The following is a 16,339-nucleotide window of genomic DNA, read 5'->3' as shown; positions in this document are numbered from 1 at the left end:
CATGCACAGTGTCCACTACAGTGGACAGTTGTTCAGATTTCACCTAAATGCATATTCCTTCAACAAAATATTCTTTCTCGCTGGCTTGTAATTCTCTGGTAACTAGCTTAATTTGCTTATTATTTGTCAGTTTGAACTGATTAATCAAAAGAGCCATCAATCTTTATGACAAAGTATTCTGTTGCTTATTTTCCAACAAAAATTGGTGGAAGCTCTCTGATCTAGGATCTATGGGAATATTTTACATTGGTTTCAAAGGAGCTTGACTGCACCATGAAACTACTTTTTCATTAAAACCTAAGCTAAATGTCTTTAAAAAAAAATCTTAGTAAGTGGTTCTGCTAATATTTAGGTCTTTATATCATAAAAATGACTGCAAAACCTTTTGGATTCTGATTAGTTTTGATGGCATGTTGACATCCATTATTCCATTGTTGCCCTGCAGCTAAGAATCAGCATTTCACAACGTTTCGTTCCAACCCAGAGCATCATGTGACATCAACATTTTGATTTACAGCACCGCATCAGAGAACACCAGCTGGAAATCAACACCCTGGCCATTAAGGACATGTACTGTGACTGACTCATCAAAGTAATGGAAGAGGACCTAATTGGAAGAAGTGTAGGAAAGGGAGAGATTCAGCGACACCGCAAAAAATCAGATGAGTCAACATCGAACCGACTTCTACTGACTGGGGAGAGCTCAGAGAAGAGGCAAGATGCAAGACAGATACCAAGTTAACCTTTGTCAGGGGGCACCTAGTTATCAAATCTGCCAAAGTTTTGTAGTGTCCATTTTAGGGACATTTTTCAATGACAACAGAGAATAAGCTGAAACTGGCTAAATATTTTCTCGAGAAAGTAAAGCATTTTGAGGCGTAACATCTCCTTTGAATATGCGTACCATTTTGGTAGTTTTGGTTACACAATGCGTCAATGTATGCACCACTGTCACACTGAATTCAGATGCGAGCGCATGCGTGTTTTAATCAAACATTAAAGTTCCACGATGATCTCATAACATATTTCATACTTAACAGATCATTTGCATGAATCTTGCCTGGAAATTTCCCTTTTTTCTTTGATAATTTTTAGCTATAAATGGAAGTATTGTCTGGTTTTTTGGTTGTTGTTTTTTTTACTTTTATCCATACAATCAGAATTTCCAAACACTTGCAAGTTAATAGAAAAGTTATAATCCATGATTCATTTGTATGTGTTCAAAGGAAAAAAAAAACAAAACAAAAACTTCTTGTGTCTCGCATTAATGAGCATTTCAGTTTGGTATCTTACTAAACATTTGGGAATTTTGGCTTTGGGTAATTTTGACCTGATGACCCCAAGCTGATGCTCATGTTGAGTTTGATCCAAGGAGACCTGCATACTAATCTGAATTAAAACTACAGCTGTCAGAAGCTTGACTGCATTTCTTCTTTTCTTTCTTAAGAGACGACGAGTCCATGTTTTCCCTAATCCTGGCTGGATCCCAGTTGCCTGATTGTTGCTGTGTGTAGTGGGAAAGGAGGGCTCCTGGAAACCCATTTCTGCGTCAGAAACACAAACATAAAATCCCCACACTGTAAAAGATGTCACCGACAAAACACTTAAAAACTGTCCAAAAATGTGTCCACTGATTCTCTTTTCACTTTTCTCCACTTTCCCACAGAAATATTCGTCAGAAATCCAAGTGAGATCATTACAACACACACATAAGAGCTTAAAAATGGACACGAGTTTTTCTTTTTCTTTTTCTTTTTTTTTTTAAGTGATCGGAGAACATGGATCTGTGTGTGACGGTGACTGACTGGTAACACACGCACACACACACACACACACACACACACACACACACACACACACTTTGCGTCTTGTTTTTTTTTTTTTTTTGTTTTTTTTTTTTTTGCAGTGTTAGGACTGGCATCGCTCTGCTGGTCGAGCTGAACATCCAGTGCGCCCTCCCCCTTTTTCCTCCTTTTTATTTCTCCTCACGCGCTGCAGATCTGCTCTGATCGCACTTTTACACACTTTAGACAGTAACAACTTAACACACACACACACACACACACACATCTACCCACACAAGCGGTCAATCCAAGCAGCACACTCCCCAACTCCGCCCGGTGGGGAGGGGGTTTTGGGGAGGGGGGGGGGGGGGAGGTCACAGATATCTAGCAGATGAGATTTGTTCCGAAACGCGCACCGATGGCGGTGTGAAGCGTTTCTCTGAGAGCTGGTCCGCTGTGGATTCCTTCTGGGAGGGCACCTCATTATTCATTTTTCTGATTATTATTATTTGTGCATCCGCTCATTGGCTGTCGTGATTTTTTGGGGGACATAAACACAGATATGGATTACTCTTTCTGTATACTATTTCTCTTGACAACCATTCCGCCTGTGTCGACCGGATCATTCCCACAGGCTCATATGTGAGTAGCCTACAACCTGAAACACACACACAAAAAAAAGTCCTTGTTTACATGCTGTGTGCTTCGGTTTGGATGATTATTTTTGTTCAGAAACACAACTTGTGTGTTGCAAAGTCAGTCGCTGTTTTCTCTCCTTCAAGTTGCACTTTGAAATTCTCTCTGAGTCGAGCAGGAAGGAGAGAGTGTTGCATGTTGCTTTGTATGCAACTTTAACTTTTGGAAATATGATATTCAAAGCTGGGTTTCTATGCCTTTTTTTTTTTCTTTCTTTCTGCTTTTTAATGAGCAGTCTTCATGAGTGTGACGCGCGGCTGGATGTCACATGAACCATCCAGGGAAAATAAACTGACTTGTGTATGAGAGAAAGTTCTTCACACAACTCTGCCTTGACTATATTTATCCACAATTTTCTGATCGAATTAATTGCAGTCTGACCCACATATTCCAGATGACGTCAATTTTGGAAGATTGTGTCCCTCTGATTTGTGCAGATTTGTCACAACGAACCTTTTTGTCCTTTAAATCAGTGTTTTTCAACAGTTTTTGAGCCAAAGCACACTTTTTTTTTTTCACTGACAAATCCCAAGGCACGTCAGAAACAAAAATGTTTTTAATTTTAGAAGTCCATATTATTGATATAAAGTCCATCTCGCCAAAGCCTCTTGAATAGAAATCAGATAAATACAAGAAGATGGAATTTTAACATCTTTCACTGGGGGCCTGTTTGGATGAACACAGAGCTACTTTTTAGACCAACAAGGTGAAATTGGGTAATTTCTCAGGGCATACCTGATAATCTCTCACGGCACAGTGGTTGAAAAACACTGCTTTAAACTACTCCAAATGTTCATTTAATCTATCAGTTAGATGTTGTAAGAAGTTGCTTGAGCTGCTTTTAGACAAATCTTTTTACATGATAAACTTGTTAATCATCAGTTGCTATTAGTGCCATAGAATAATGGGCTTCAGCTGCCTTTCATGGACAACTCGGACTCCTCTTGCAAAACTAACCAAATGGTCTCACAGCTGGGACCTGCTCACCAGTTTGCTGTTCTTGTAAATGTTTTGTGGCACAATATGCATTTCGTGTCATATTTGTTCCTTTCCCATGACCCCCCCCCCCCCCCCCCCCCAATCCCCTCCCCATTAGGTAAAAGCTCTCTGCTTGTCTTGCATTTGGATTATGAGCTCATGTTATAAAGCATGTGATGTGTCAGTGAAGGTATCACTCACTCTTGCTAAATTTGGCTCCCTACTTCTATATCTGCGCTCCAGCATGAATAGATACAACACATGATCCGTCCTCGCTTGCAGGGGGGCAGTTTTTAAATCAGGTGCAGGCCAGTTCGCTTCACTTTTAATCAACAGGTTGAAGATATTTGGGATGGTTCAAAGAGAGGCGGGACGGGGAAGATTGGTTTTGAGCACAATCCAAGTCTGGTGTCAGGGAGATGTTTCGCCATGATGGCTCTTAGCCTAATGGCTGAATACAATGATGTCAGACTAGCAAAGTGGCCTTCCCACTCCCTATATTTCATGGCTACTAAGTGGATTGATCTGCGGGTTGTGTGCATGATTTTCTCGTGGCAAACTGTCGACCTGAATGCAGCTGATCTCTAAATGAAAGAATCTTGACAGAAAAACAAAAACAGTTTGTCTCATTTCCTTTCCGCAAATGGATTGTTTTTTTCTAAATTTGATGATTTACTCGTCAAGGTGAAACAATGGGAGAAACAGGGTGAGGACAGAGGCTAACCCACGTCTGTCTGTCTTTAACGTCCCTCCGCCATGGCTTGAATTGTGATTGTATCTCTGGGATCCATCCATGGCCTCCCACGCCGGGATCTGTCTGTTTCAGCTCTTCATGTTTCCCTTCCCTTCCGCTTGGACTCTTTTCCCCCCCACCCCACCCCTTCTCCTCCCCATCTCAGGTTCTTTTAGCCCTTCCTGTCCATCTTCTGTCTGTCCGACTTCCTATGTGTCTCTTCATTTTTCTCTCGCTTCCCTGTTGTTGCCCAAAGGCAGATGATTAACATCATCAAATCGCAAGCGTGAGACTGATGCCTGATGTTCTCCGGAGACCTCGGTGTCATCTAGAGGAGATAGAAAAGAGCGGATCTAGAGGAAAAAGGACGAGATGGGAATCTGGACTACTTGGCCATCTAGATCTCATATGGATTGTGTATTACTTATTTGTGTAAGGTGAACAAAGTAACGAATTTGTCACCATATGGCACAACTCTTCCGCCACCAGATCTAAGACTTAATCCCTTCATCAGTCTTGAATATGCAATCTCTCTTTCTCTCTCTCTCTCTCTCTCTCTCTCTCTCTCTCTCTCTCTCTCATCCTAATTTAGACATAGCTGGTGATGGCAAAGCCACTAAAGCCATTGAGAGCAATACTAACAATAAAGTCATGAGGAAATAATCTTGTAGATCTCACTTGTTTTGCTGTATCTAGACAAGAGAGTCTATTGAGTCGACTCACAGGAGCAAAGTCTGGAAGTTTTATATATATATATATATATATATATATATATATATACCCCCTTTTTTTAACAGTTTCTGTCACCCTCTGTTCTCCTTACTTCCACTTTCTTTTTTTTTTTAGACTAACTAGATTTCATGCTCAAGCAGCTCAGGGGTCATGCTTCTTGTGTTTGCAGCCTCATCTCTGGTGATCAGTGGGCATGATGAGGAGGAGCTACGCATGAACCGAAAGCAGCAAGGGCAGTTGTGAGGAAAGAAAACGAAGGAGACCACACAGACATGTATTTGGTTCATCTCTACATGTTGCATGCACAAGACAGGAAAATTCTCTAAAAAAACAAAAAAAAAACAAAGACAAGGTTTTTGCAAGCTTAATAATTTGACATTTTTTTGGGATGTTTTACACTCACTTTACAGCCAAAGTGAAGGAACAGTCTGTGATTTTTTTTTAAGGCAACAATATCATGTCAGGGCTACTTTTTGGTCAGGCTCAGTTACTTCCTGTCACAGCTGATTATCCAACCATCTCATGGTAGTCACAAAACCGCTCGCTCTGGCCAGGAAACGACTGGATAGGCACAGATTCACATATCACAAATCACATATTGATGCCGTTAGACTGCTTTTAGTACAGATAAAACAAACAAGATGTTAATCCACACATCCATATACTGTGGTGCCCTCTCTCTTTGTGAAGGTCATCGTGGTCAGACGGAACTGATCGCAGCTGAGATTACACCCTGGACGGATTGCCAGAGCTTTAAATAAGATTGCATTATTGCTGCTGCAAGCAACCACTTTTTTCTTTAAACATTTAAATGTTTAAATTTTATTTTTTTGTTTAACTTTTTTAGATGTGTCACATCTGACACATGTTACATAGCACTTTCTACTTACTAGTTTTCACTATTTACTGAAACTTTTTAAAGAAACTCCTCAACGTTGGCTGCATTTTACACCGTGGCACCACCTACCAATGGCTAATTCATCTTCTGTCTTGCATCCTGTCTCTTCTCTCAGCTCTCTCCAGACAGGAAAACATCAGTTCAGAGCTGCAGGGCAGTGTAATGTATACAATTGCTCTAAAACTCAATGCTTACTCAATAAAATCTGAGTGCTGCTTAAATGGATACTGATTTATGCCCGAGATGGTAGTTGCTGTTTTTACACAGAAAGTAACATGTTTAAACAGTTTTGTTTTTTTTCAATGATTAAAGCACCACCCAAAACACAACAATTAAACTCCGTATTTCATTGAGTTTATCATCAGTTAGCAATCCAGTCCTACACGCAGTAAACTACATTATTTCATTCTCTGTGTTCCAACAAGCAGCTTATTTCCACCCATATTGGAATTAAATGCATATAAACTGAAAGTGGCCCGATCTCATAATAAAGAATCCTTCAAAAGGTGCTGAATCCAGGAGGTGATCTCGATCACTCCTAAAATTTAATAGAAGTCAAGATGGACCAAAACCTATTCTGAGAATAAAGTCGTGAAAATCCGTCTGGTAGTTAGTTAATCTCCTTGGCGGAGGAAATACTCAAAATACCCGAAAAACAATGACTACCTCAGTGTAAGCTTCCTACAACGAGACAGAAGAAGCATCCAATTCAGTCATGTTTTGTCCAATACTTGTTATTTTTAGTTATAGACCCTCTATGTGAGCCATTATGGCTGTTAGATGTGTGTTTTTGTAAAGAAAATAAGAGCCATGTCCATTTATTGTTGCCCTGACCAGCTTCCTCTGAAAATGTGCTTGTTGTGCCATAGACACAGCATTAGAACTGAATAAAATTAATACTTTTTGCAGTCATCTGATGCTGGATTGACCACTGAACATTTTTATATTTCACTTTAGCCAAATGACAGGAAGTGTTGGCGTGTTTATGCAACGTAAAAGCTGTTTAGCCCATTTCAACTCGTCTAAATTTCATCTGCGGTAATTCGATCAACCATTTAGTCTCAAATATGCGATTCTGTCCTGGTTAAATTCATAAACATGAGCAACAGAAGGTGCAACACCATGTGCAACTGGACAGAACATAGCATTAGAGGCGGACACATGCTAACATTCTGTCTGCATGGGAGTTTTTTAACAAAGCGATAAGACCAAAAGAGCTTGCTGTTTTTCCTGATGTTTCGGTGAATTATTGCACACAAGGTTTTTCTTTGTGTCTAAACTGAGAGCTGGGCTCTGCAGCAGTTCCTGGCTTCACAGTGGCACAACATGCAGCCTTTCATTTAATGCATGCGTCGCATTTCCTCCACGGCTTTCATAGTTGGAAACATCCTAGGTGCAAACATCATACGAAAAAAAGAGCAAAGTTTTGTATATTTCTAAAACTGTAACATTTCTTTAACAAAACCAGGAAAGAATAGTCCTTTTTTTTTTTTAAATTTCTTAAGACTTCATCATTCAGGCGTAATTTTCGTCCCATTTTGGAATTGCAGTTTGTGTTTTAATTTTTTTGCGACCCCCAACACATACCTTTAATGAATACAGCATCATTTTTACATGCAGACACATTTTCACCCAGCGTTATTGTCAAATACTCCTTGGATCCCCTTAGAAGTTCACCCATAAACTGCACAATGATGCAAAAAACAGAAACTCACATCTGCAGATAATCACGACTGCACTCATCACCCATCTGAGAGCTTGAGTCCTTATTTAACATTTGGCTTACAGCAACGAAAACTTGTTAATGCTTTTATATGTATATTTACTTTGTGTGATCAGTGCATGAGAACATCTGACCCATGAAATGTGGACATCCCTGGAAAAACCAAACTGGCTACAATCACATTGTGCAACACATCGCTAGTTTATTTCTATTTTTAAATATTCTGTTTTATTTCAGCCCATGGCTCCAGGCGATGTCTTTCTGTCTTGGCAGAGATGGAGGGATTAGGAATGTCTCATGTAATAATAACAAAGAAGAAAAAGTTTGGCTAAATTAGATTTTCTTGCAGCTTTGTCTTTTATTTAATCACGGTCAAAGCTAACTTGGCGAGCAGCACCAGCAAAGCAGAGAGATTACAGCAGGATGAATTGACTGTAATGAGGAGCAGATGGAAGTGATCAGCTTGGGGCTGTCTAGGGTTTCCTTGGCTCGGATTTGCACCTCTTGGCCATAAGGGAGTCGATGCAAGCAGGTATATTTCAGGCGGCATCGCCTTGCCCAGACTCAAGCAGCTGACTTATTCAGTATCTGTTGCACAAGAATCGTGTTTGCTCTTTAATCTCATTTTAATTTCTTTCACGCTCTTAATTTTTCTTTCACTTCCTCCTCATGCACTTCCACTTTATTTTCCTCAATTATTCCAGATATTTCTCTCTGCTTCTCATGCAGTAACTCCTCGTTGCCCCGTTCTCAGCTACAGCTATATTTAGGCGGGCTTATGTCTTTGGGGAAGGGGGCACTGAGTGTCCTGATTCAGTAGTAAAGAAAAGGCTACAGGATAGACAAGTGCCAAGTGGAAGGGGCTTCTCATCTATCTCCCTCCAGTCCTTCACTGATTTTTGTAGACTCTTTATTTATGCAAGGCCTCTGAGAGTCGCTTTAGTGTCTGGTTTAAGTTGCTCATCGTACGGTCCTTTGCAGAAGAAGATGCAACACATAAGCATGTGCATACATTCATGGACACAGATTTGGGAAAGCCAAATGTAGCAAAGCTAGATTGGCATCGTTTTGTTCACAGTCTTTTGCCACGTGGAATTCCCCAGGAATTTTCCATTGCACTGTTGCCCTGGGAACCATGGGAATAGCTAACAGCTGTTTAGATGGGAGTCCTGTTGGTTACAGGAAGTCTTTTCCCATAAAAAGCCAAAGATCTGCTCATTTTGAGGCTTAATTATTCTTAAATTCTCACAAAAGTGCAGGAGAATACACAGAAAGAGCTGTCAATGTCATCAAACAGGGAAACAAAATATAGCATTTAATGCTTTACTGCAGAGACCTGACCCCAGAGTGGAACCAGGAGGCTCTGTGTGTCTGAAAATGGGGTGGGCAATTCGGGAAAAACAAGTTACATCTTGGTTATCTTTGGACGTACTAGTGACTAAAGAAAAATCTTGGAATTTTCCACAAAAACAACCCCAGCATATGTATTTATTTTCTCTGTAATCCAACAGCACAGTGGAACTAAAATAGCAATTTAAAAGTCCCACATTCACTGTCTACGTTAAGCAGCTGTCCCTGATTTTACAGCATTGTCTACTGAACTCGTCTCAGACGTAAGATGTGCTTTCAGTTTGGTGATAAATTTTACTGTATAATTACTGTGAGACAGTTTGCAGTCGCAGGTGGGCAGCCAGCTTGCAGCTGCTCGGCAGTGCGGGAGGTGGTGAGATGAAAAAGCCAGTCCCTGCACTCACAAGCCTTTCTTTGAATATTACTCAGTGGAAACGAGACACCGGTTTGTCAAACATGTTCCTATAGTTAATGGTGTGTTTCTTGTTGCATTTATTTATTTTATTTGTTTGTTTTTAAGAAAACAGAAATAGTAAATTCTGTAGGGCCTGATTCCATGTGAGTTGTGATTCCAGACTCTGATGTTTTATTCTTGGAAGATATTAAATCACATTTACTTGGCATGAAAGATCAGACTTCCTGTTTTTGTCTGAAAAGAGAATAATTATAATCTAATTCTATATCCGAAGTAAAGAACCCTGGTCCCCGAGAGCTGCAGTCCTACAAGTTTTTGAAGTTTCACTGCTCTACCACCACCTAATTCAAATGACACACAAGAACTTTTTGCAAGAACAAAATGACAAAAGTGGAAAAACTCACACAAAACCTAAGCACAAAAATATAGTATCTTTTTTAGCTTGCATTTCTTTTACCTTTTTGTTAAAGTGCCACACATAAAGGTTGTCCATTAAAACAAACTAGACTTCCTTTATTATTGTTTTTTGGGGGGCACAAAAGCAACACTCTAAACTAATCCCGATTTTCATAATTTAGCTTCCCCTGATGAAGGCTCATTCAGCTTCTGTCTTGCTTCCTGTCTCTTCTCTGAGCTCACTTCAGTCAGTAAAAGTTGTCTCATTTTATCTCTTGCTCTGCCACTTTGTTTCTAATCCCCTCTGATAATGTGATTTAAAGTCAATTACACATACCTTGTGTCTACTTGCATATGTTAAAATCTTTTTACATTTGGTTTATAACTTCCTGTATAAATATGTAGTTTCATAGGCGAGGGGCACCATCTGAATGGGTGCAAATGCAAGACCTAAAACTTAGTGCCGCTTTCTCATTGGTTTTGTCATCCATGGGATGGCAGATCTTTGCACTGCTGACCAATTAGGTCTGTTTAGGTTCTTTAATTATCCAGTGGGACTGATTCTACCCCTGCCAATCAAAATCATCCTTAGTGTCCAAATGCTCAAGCGACACGAAGCAGGTGATGAACAAACTGATGCAAGTGAAACTTGAAATAATGGCAGCAGCAGTAGAAAAGTAGAAATGAAATAGACATTAAACGGCGTTAACTTGGAGAAATGAGGAGTATAAGTAAACCTGCCCCAAACAACCCGATTTAAACAATCCAACAGCAAAGAAAAGAGGATGAAGTTGCAGTTGAAACAAAATTAGAGAATCAGCGTAACTTTGCAAAAAAAATTCTGAACTATAGGACAAAAAACTTTTAAAAAGCCAAAAGGTTTAAGATGCATGTTGTTGTTTTTTTCGTTTTTTTTTTTGCATATTAATTGCAAAGCAAACTGTAGCTTTTAGCTTCTTGTCACCTTTTCTCAGTATTAGCCAGTGATATATCACCAAGCTAAAACAGGGGACAACCAACCAAAGCAGCATCGTCATTTTGTCAAAGAGTTCCTCAGAATGACAAATTATAAAATAACACGTGGTGCTTTTAATAGTCTAAATAAAGCTTTTCTATGAATACATAGAAATGTTTCCAAGGACTTGTCCTAATTGCATACGAGAGGTTTGAAGTACATAGCTCTTGTGAAGCACCGCAGGCCATCTAATGCTTTATATTTTCAACTAGGCCCATGAAAAGTGGATCCTCAACAGCCTATGATGGTTTCTCTTAAGCCCTTTAATGGAGCTGCATTGAGACATAAGAGCTGCTGATAACTGTGTTCAGACCACACTCGGCACTGTGTGTAACTAGCGCTTAATACAGCACTGACAGAAGTCTGCCTGAGTTGGCGACTAGATTGACATTAATTGGACATTTTAGCCAGCGGGTTGGGGGGAGTCTGAAATCTCTATATTTATACAGCACACATGAATGTCTGCGTGCAGCGGAGCTGAGGGGTATCTTTGATGGATCTACGGATGTGTAGAGAGTTTGCTCAGGAAGTGTGAAGGTGACAGAGAGAAGGAGGTTTAGTCAGAAGAGTTGGAAAGGCGAGCAGAGACTAAGACAGCTGGAAGGGTGATGATGAGCAAGAGGAAACACGACGAGACAATTTTACAGTTTGTTTTCATTTATTGTTTTCAAATCTTCAGCTAAATTTGGTGGAAATGCATGTTTGCCAAGTTTCTATCTCCTAACAAACCTGTGTATATGCGCAACTGCTAGTTTGATCATTACTTCATTTCATTTTTTGGTGGCTCAAGTGGTGCACTCTGCAAAATTTGTGAAACTGGTCTGTTCCTCTGGGTTGCATCAAAAGAACGACACGTGATCAACATTTATTCCTTTTGACACAAATTGCCCAAAAGCAAGCATGTCTCATTCCTTGCTGTGCTGCAGAACTATGTGTGTGTGTGTGTGTGTGTGTGTGTGTGTGTGTGTGTGTGTGTGTGTGTGTGTAGAATAATCTGGGCAGGGCATTACATTGTGCAGGGATCTCAGCAGCAGGTGAGAGTGCAAATACTTCCAGGTGTCAAGCTAATTCAGTTTGGTCTAATTTAATGTGTCCAGACACCTGTGGGGAGAGGTGATACATCGGGAGCTGTTGGTTCTGCCAGGATGTATAAGTCGTTTGAAATGCAGGCAGAGTGGTGGATAAGGGACCAGAGTCCATCCCAGTTTGTTGTGGACTTGAATGTGAGGTCAAATGTTGAAAAAGAGAGGAAAATAAACCTCACCCCATGTCACCTAAGATTGTTTCCTGTTGCCAGGTGACTGCAAAGAAACGTAGATGTGACACATCCTGGAGAGAAATAATTATGAATAAATTTATTGATGAAAAGAGATTAAAAATATCTAAATATAATTTAGTCAGTTATTAGATGATAAAGACAAGTGATAGATAACATGTTCTAACGGAGTCTAAATCTGTAAATAATTTAATAAAAAAACGAATACAACATTTTCAGATTTTACTTGTTGATAGCTCGAATGACTGGGAACTGTGGTTTTCTGGTGTGTGTAACTTCTCAGGCATACTGGTCATGAAATCCAAAGTGCTTTAAAAGAGAGCAGCCAGTAAGTGGTCCCAGTAACCGAGAAGAAATGGTTCAATGACATCATTTTCCATGTTTTCTTCCTTCTTTGCTGTTAATGCAAACATACCTGGTTCATATATATATATATATATATATATATATATATATATATATATATATATATATATATATATATATATATATATATATATATATCAGTTTTGGACTCTTCCTTGCTATCTGGCCACAATCATGCGGTATTTCCTGGATTTCCTTGAACTTCCAGACTTTGCTGCTCTCCTGTGAGTCGACTCAATAGACTCTCTTGTCTAGATACAGCAAAACAAGTGAGATCTACAAGATTATTTCCTCATGACTTTATTGTCAGTATTGCTCTCAATGGCTTTAGTAGCTTTGCCATCACCAGCTATGTCTAAATTAGGATGATGTGATTTTCCTTTTAGCATCTGATTGTTGTCCCGTTAATTTTGATGGGTTTGTTTTATTCTAAAGATCTGAAGGAACCTTGAATAGATGATATATAAACCAAAAATATTTGGTCCAGACTATCATCTGGACCAAATATTTTTGGTTTATTTTCTTCTTTGAAATGACAAATTAGGAGTTTTGGGTGTTTGTCAATGAAAAGCTTCCACACTGACTTGCTTGTGGCCAGATGTTTGGGTAGCTGTCTCTAAGGCTGTTTGCTAGATGAATTTTCTTAAGCCTGTTACATCCTCCACGAGAAGCAAGAACTGAGTTCTCGTTCTCGAGGCTCCGAGAAGAAAATGACGTCATTTTGTTCTCGCGGACGTGTTTGAGGACAGTTCTTGACACACCGGGCTGGCAGAACTTTTTTCTTGCGGGGCTGAGAGAAGTATCATGTGATTGGTCGGACATTGGAGGTGGGCGTCGTTAACATGGAGAAAGCATGAAGCGGAGTTGCTGCTTCCGTACGTTTGCTGTTGCTGGCAAAAGGGATTGTTTTGATAAAACAGCTGATCGAGGTGGTGAGAAAGTATGAACATTTTTACATGTGGCATTAAAACACTCGGACCCAGTCGCGTGCACGACCCGCCCTGCTGCGGACAAATTGCTCCTTAAATATGAAACTAGAAAAGCACGCAGAGGGCGGAAACCTCCACCAAGCACAATGTCAAAGAATCCTTTTAAACAATTCCTGGATCCAAACGGTGATCCTGATCACCACCAGAATTTAATCAGTTCTTCATTTTTACATTTGCAACGATTCTTGAAATATTTATAAAAATTCGTCCGTAACCTTTTAGGTTATCTTGAGCAAAAAGACGCCGGGAAAAACAACCTCCTCGGCGGAGGTAACAACCAGGTTCATTGCACATGAAAGCAGACATCTGCCCCCCGCAGACCTACTTGTCGTGGAGTATGTATGGACCTGCCGAACAAGACATTTTTTCTTGTTCTTGCAGCCTCGAGAACAAGAACTCAGTTCTTGCTTCTCGTGGAGTATGGAACAAGCTTTAGCCTGTCTACAAAGAAACTACTTTCACCCTGCTTGGTGCGAGCATCCTGAGCATTTATAATTTCTTTTTTTATTACAAGAAAATGAAGTTTGAACAATAACAGATCTTCATTTTTGAAAACAAATACATATGTAAAATACATTTGTAGTCATGAGTTTCCCCACGTTGTTAGCTGTTGCCATAGAAATCTTTGAATTGCATGTAATAGCTACTTTATAAACTTCCTGAGCCTTGGTTTTAATTGGGATGAGGAGCAGAGATATCACTAGTAACAGCTATTGTAACCCAAGGTTTCAAAGTCTGTCACAATCTCAACCAATGATTGTGGCATAGGCAAGTTAAATGAAATCAAATTAAATATATTTTCATTTGAATTGATTCTGCAGAAAATCAGCAGGAAACAAGGGCAAAAAGGAATCTTCTGTCTCTCGTCAGCTGGTTGACCGTCAGGGGACAGTTCTGTTGCTGGTCCATAAGGCCCCGAATGGTGAAGGACCAAATCAGAGACTTCCTGTCCCAGTATGAACCTGTCAGACCCCTCAGATCATCTGGATCAGGTCTTTTCTCAGTTCCCAGAGTCACAAAGAGACACAGAGAGGCTGCATTCAGCTTCTATGCTTCACATGTCTGGAACAAACTCCTAGAAAGCCTCAGATCAGCCGAAACATCCAGGTTAAAGACCCTCCTGTTCTCAGCTGCATTTCCGAAGTTTTCATTCAAAGCTAATTCAACCCTTTGATGCATAATGTACACCACGTTAAACACCTATTTAAAGGCTGTTTTCTAGTGTATTCATAAGTGAGGATGGTATTTTTACAATTCAGCCACTTGAGTGGACATTAAGAGTTTCCCAACACACTGCCACTTATAGACACACTGACACATATAGTATAAAATTTCACCTATCCATGAACACATAATTACCTAGTTCACTTCAGTAATAAACAGAACAAAAAAGTGATACAATTACATTTCTATAGAATATTTCTATTATATAAATACAACAATATTTTATTTTACAGATATTTCTGTTAAAATAAATCAAATGAATAAACTAAATAAAAAATCAAAGATAAAGACAAAGAAAGGTGTCCGTGTACATGTCTGTATAAATAAAATATTACATGTATTAAAAAAAAAGTGATATTGTTTTTTAAACAATTGATGCATCAAATGGTTAAGTTTATTTTAAGTCCTAATCTGCCTATGTTTCTTTAAGCTGCAACTGATCATGATTTTATTAGTTTTTATCTAAAATGATTCCCTTTTTCTTGCTTTATTGTTTAAATTTTAAACTGTGTCTTATTTTTTAACGTTTTATTGTCTGTAAAGTACTTTGAATCCCCCTGCTGTTGAATTGTGCTATATGAATAAACTTGCCTTTACATGTAATGATTAAATAGGTTAAATTCACAGTAAAGTGCAGTAATTCATCACAAAACATTTCCTCAAAGAGCTTGTTTAATCAGGTTTCAAGTGTCACCCCCCTACTTTTTGTTTAAATATGTTAAAATAAGGAAAAGAAAATTAGATGCTTTAATGCGATTTTCCACCAACCAGAAAAACGGTAGCTGCCTCCATGCACGTACTGAATCTCCCAGTTCACTGTGGACAATGTTTATGCTCTTCAGCTTTGCTTGTTTTTTGTGAGATTAAAGAAAGTTTATGACATCCAGCAGCCAAAGACCTGGAAATGAGGAGATATAATGTCAAATCTGCTCATTAGCAACTGCAAAACATCTCAACACAAGTGCTTTGTGAAGCGTGCAAAATACTTCAGACTTGTATAGATGAAGTTGTGTGTTCCTGGCTAACATGAAAATATACAGGAGAGGCAGGAACATCAATAACATTCAGCAACGGAGGACAATAAGACCAAGAGACGTTTGCAAAGCCCACACTTACACACTTATTGACCTCAATAAAGGCGGAAATATCATCACTTGTCTCTTGTACTTTGTAGAGAAACATGTGAGGGTTAGAGCAACTAAGGAAGGCTTGCAGTAATATAACTTCTTTCTAATTAAATACATATGCTGTAGTTCAGGTTGTTGGGTTGAAAGACATTTTATTTTCCTACTTTAAAGGAAATCAGAAAATTCAATTCAGATTTATAAAATGATACAAAAGAATAAGAAAAGAGTTTAAAAGCTGAATCTAATCAAATAAACTAATTCATTTAGTAGTTTTTTTTTTTTTTACATGTTGGCAAAAGAGAGTGAAATAGAAACAGAAGGATAAAAAGGAAGAACAGAATGTGGTTGTTTGTCTCATGTGATGCTCAGTCAAGCCCGCGGCTTATTAGCTGCATTGCATCGTCGTCAGAGCTCTTATTTGCTTCTCCCCGGTGGCTCAATTACATTGATACAGACATCCTCAGACATCCTTATCTTTTCCCTCCATGCTCCATCATGAGCCTCCACTAATTGTGTCAGGCCTTTCCTCTCTAAGAACAGATTAGAATCCCAGATTAAGACCATTTAAGGTTACAAAATATGCTTTTCAGCCGCTTTCAACAACTCACAGAGCGAAGGAGCGACGTTTGCTGTACGA

General features: G+C 39.2%; 1 protein-coding gene across 1 annotated transcript in view; it reads left to right on the top strand.

The window, feature by feature from the left end:
• Positions 1–2,174: 2,174 nt before the first annotated feature.
• Positions 2,175–16,339, top strand: part of LOC306773218 (voltage-dependent calcium channel subunit alpha-2/delta-1-like) — a 127,521-nt gene continuing 113,356 nt past the window's right edge. Inside the window, exon 1 of the mRNA XM_079262973.1 lies at positions 2,175–2,426. Coding sequence (XP_079119099.1) covers positions 2,347–2,426 — 80 coding nt within the window. The 5' untranslated portion in view covers positions 2,175–2,346. The remainder of the gene's footprint in view (positions 2,427–16,339) is intronic.

This window comes from Telmatherina bonti, assembly GCF_933228915.1.
Source record: "Telmatherina bonti genome assembly, chromosome: 23".
In the NCBI taxonomy this organism is placed as follows: domain Eukaryota; kingdom Metazoa; phylum Chordata; class Actinopteri; order Atheriniformes; family Telmatherinidae; genus Telmatherina; species Telmatherina bonti.
The sequence above is the reverse complement of the archived record's forward strand: the minus strand, read 5'-3'. Positions and strand labels throughout refer to the sequence as shown.